Here is a 3,511-nt window from a genome sequence, read left to right on the forward strand (position 1 = left end):
GAGGCTTCAGGGATATTAAGTGGGGTTGGTGACACCTTGCACCCATCCTATCAACCACTACCATCAAAAGTGGGGTTGAAGTGTCGGGTGGAAACAGCTTTCCTATGCAGCTGTCGACCCTGGCTCTCCTGTAGTTTCCTCTGCGAGCCGGACCTTTATTGGTTCACAAGTACTCTAGAGCTTGCATCATATGTCTTTCATTTAAAAGACACCGAATGTTTTTCAGGGAATTTAGGACTCTTAAGACGCATATTTATAAACAAGCTGACAGAGCTCTACGATGTAACTAAGTTTATAGCTAGGAGTTGTTTGTATATTTCCTCAAATCAGCAAGGCGTTGTTCTTGCTGCTGTGAATTTCTGAAAAGCCTATTAAACGACCATTTATCTTACCCTCCCCGTGTCTATTAGAGAAAGTACTTTCAGAACATGTGAAGGTAAGGTACAGAAGGGGCTAGGAGAGAATAAAAAATCATCAATCCGCATAAGACTGAGTAGATAACATCCAACGTTCCTACAGGGGCGGTCCAGGATCCGTTAGCAGGAGCTCAGGAAGCGCACAGCCTGCTTCTCCGCCTTAAGCATGGACAGGATGTTCCAGGGTACCTTCTCGCCAGCTTTTCCTTGGCATTGCCCTCCGGCCCACCTCCGCCACATTCGCCCCCTCCTCCCATCCCTGGATGCCAGGCTAGGAGTTCGTGCGCCTTGGTGCAATCTGGAATTCTCCCTCACCGCAGTCCCTGAAAGCTTTTCTTTGACTGCGCCCCTTGGAGATTTAACAATTAGTGGTTGGTGCCGGCTGCCTGGCTTTGGAGATAGTAATAATAATACAGGAAAAGTTACATCATTCAGGAATAGTGTCAACTCGCAGGAACCGGACTGCGCGCTCAAGACCAGGCCGGGAGCGGCGCCACGTGAACTAACCGATCTCGTGCCGCTGCTCCGGAGAAGCGTCCCGAGAGAGCGAGGCTGCGGCTCTGGGCCGCCTGTTCAGGTTCCACTCGGCCCGATCTGGGTTGAAGACCCGCCGCGCTTCTAGAGCAGTGTTGAGGCGCAAGTCTGAGATGCGGAGCGCTCCATCATTGTTCTTGCCCGGCTGGGTGGCACACTGTGGCCTCGAAGAGGGTCTCCAGTGAGTCCTAGGTCAGCCAAGACCCTGAAGAATATGGAGATTCCCGACCCTTCCGGAGGCTCTCCAGAATTGGGCTTGGCGTCACCACACCAGGATCAGGGGTGCCCGGCGTGCCCAAGGCTGCGGGTTGCTGCCCCGCTGGCCCGGGGAGACGCCATCGGCGCGGCTAGGGCCTGTACGAGAAAGGCTGTCGGGCGGAGGCCTCTCGTGGAGGGCGCAACCCTTAATGCCCAACTTGTGGGAGTTTTCAACAAATTTGCCAGTTTAAGAGGCCTGTTGCTAATGGCGGCCTTTTCTTGCCCAAGGCACTGAACGCTTTTCCCTCCGACGCGTCGGGATCCTCCGAAACCAAAGGCAGTTCTAAAGCCTCACAGAGGGGCTTTCCACCCCGTAGCGCTGCTCTGCCTTCAGTGAGGGCCAGCTCCCCAACCTCCTCCCATCCCCTCGGGCGGGAGCCGAAGCCCCGGCCCACCCAGCGCCGGGACGCCGCTTCGCCAGTGCGCCCGGCTCCGCGCGCGCCCGTCGCTCCCCGTACGCGCTTTTCCAAACTCCACCGCGACTCTTTAAAAGTAAAATAATCATCTTTTAAAAACCACGATGAAGGCCTTCCTCTTTCATAAACTCCTTTGTGTAACCCCTCTGGCCTATAGTAAGGACCCTTAGGAGGCACTTTTCCTATCGGGGTTTGTTAAAATAATCTGGATCTAATGATAAAATCGTGGACCAAGGGGAGGGCGGGAGAGGGTGGAGAAATGAGGTTGATATTGGTATAATGGTTTCAATGCATTGCTCGGCCTCCCTCTCCCATTGCCACCACATCCACACGCCGCCGCATTCCAGAAAGAAAGGAAAGGCCACGGGTTCGTAAGCGCCGAGAGCGCCGGGACGCCGAACTCCTCGGGATTGGAAGAAGCAGCGGCCCCTCGACCACGGCCAGCCCAGTTAATAGCTGCCCACGTATCCGGCTTCTTGGGCTTCGGATTAATGTGGATCTTCCACATAAACGATTTACGGATGAAATAAAAGCCCCTTAGAGCATTACTTCCTTTCAAGTTCTTAAGACGCCTCTAAATCTTTCTGGTAGTGAGTGGCCGGCGTGGGGGCGGGGTGGGGACCCGGTGCCGGCGGGTGGCCCGGGAGGGCGCAGAGCGCGGGGAGTGGAAGGTTAACTGCCTTGCGATCTCACCAAGCTCTTCCGAAATGCCAGTCCACTGTCGCGGCGACAATGTTTCTGAGTGTCGTGGCCTCGTCCCTGCTGGCATTTGTCTGAAATGGAGCTGTCTGTCTAACCTAGGCCTGGACGCGCCCTGCCCGGGTAAGTGGGGGGGAAGATGGGGGTAGGGTGGGGGGCGGAGTGGGGGGGCCCGGGGTGGAGTTTAGTCGCCTGCCTATTTTCATATTCATTAGATCTGGGAGGTTGCCCGAGGAGCCCAGCTGAGTTTCAAGATATAAAAGCAACTTCGGGTGCCCCCTTTCCAGCCGGGACATCTTAAAGGGCTCGGAGCCGGGCAGCTACAGGCGCCGCAGCGCTCGCTTCCCCTTCCCTCCTCTCCGGCCCTCCCTCCTCCCGCCCACTCGCACCCTCCCCCAGCGCGCTCCAGCCCCCGGAGCTCCCGGGAGCTCAGCGACAGCCTTCTAGGATTATGGAGTTTCTGAGCGAGAAGTTTGCCCTCAAGAGCCCACCGAGTAAAAACAGTGATTTTTACATGGGCGCAGGAGGCGCGTTGGAGCACGTTATGGAGACGCTGGACAATGAGTCCTTTTACAGCAAAGCGTCGGCGGGCAAATGCGTGCAGGCCTTCGGGCCCCTGCCCCGCGCCGAGCATCACGTGCGCCTGGAGAGGACCTCGCCCTGTCAGGACAGCAGCGGTGAGTCCCCCTGCTCCAGGGGGGTCGCGGAAGCCCACCCGCAAATCCGAGGGCGGGGACCGGTCGGGACCGGGAGGGAGGGAAGGACGGAGGGAAGGAAGGAAAACAGGAAGGAAAGAAGGAAGGAAAGGAAGGGGGAGCGGGAGAAGCTGGAGGGCGGAGGAGGGCGGTGGAACAGTGCTGGTTTTAGGAAGCGGAGTTTGGGCTGCTGCAGACTTTGGGTGGGGGGAGCCAAGGAAGGAGCCTGCGCCCCTGGGGTGCATCCTCGTGGTTCTTTTGCTGCCGAGTCGCGTTCCTCACGGGCCCTGGCGTCCCGCTACCCAGGACCCGGGCGTAAACTGATAGGGCGCTAAATAGAGTGTAATTGAGTCGAGACAGCGCGCTTCCTCTGCGAGCCCGCCGCGCTGCCCCGGGCCGGGGGAGCTGAAATCCATCACAGCTCGTTAGAGGACGTCACTGCCGTCACGAAGAAGAAAACTTAGGTGAAAAACCTTTTTTTTTTTTTTTTTTT

At 57.1% G+C, this 3,511-nt stretch overlaps 1 protein-coding gene across 1 annotated transcript in view; it reads left to right on the forward strand.

Annotated features, from left to right (window-relative positions):
• Positions 1–2,551: 2,551 nt before the first annotated feature.
• The window catches only part of ALX1 (ALX homeobox 1), a 21,948-nt gene continuing 20,988 nt past the window's right edge, over positions 2,552–3,511 (forward strand). Inside the window, exon 1 of the mRNA XM_010832039.1 lies at positions 2,552–3,000. Within this exon, the coding sequence (XP_010830341.1) occupies positions 2,775–3,000 (226 nt within the window). The 5' untranslated portion in view covers positions 2,552–2,774. The remainder of the gene's footprint in view (positions 3,001–3,511) is intronic.

This window comes from Bison bison, unplaced genomic scaffold (assembly GCF_000754665.1).
Source record: "Bison bison bison isolate TAMUID 2011002044 unplaced genomic scaffold, Bison_UMD1.0 scf7180017864535, whole genome shotgun sequence".
In the NCBI taxonomy this organism is placed as follows: domain Eukaryota; kingdom Metazoa; phylum Chordata; class Mammalia; order Artiodactyla; family Bovidae; genus Bison; species Bison bison.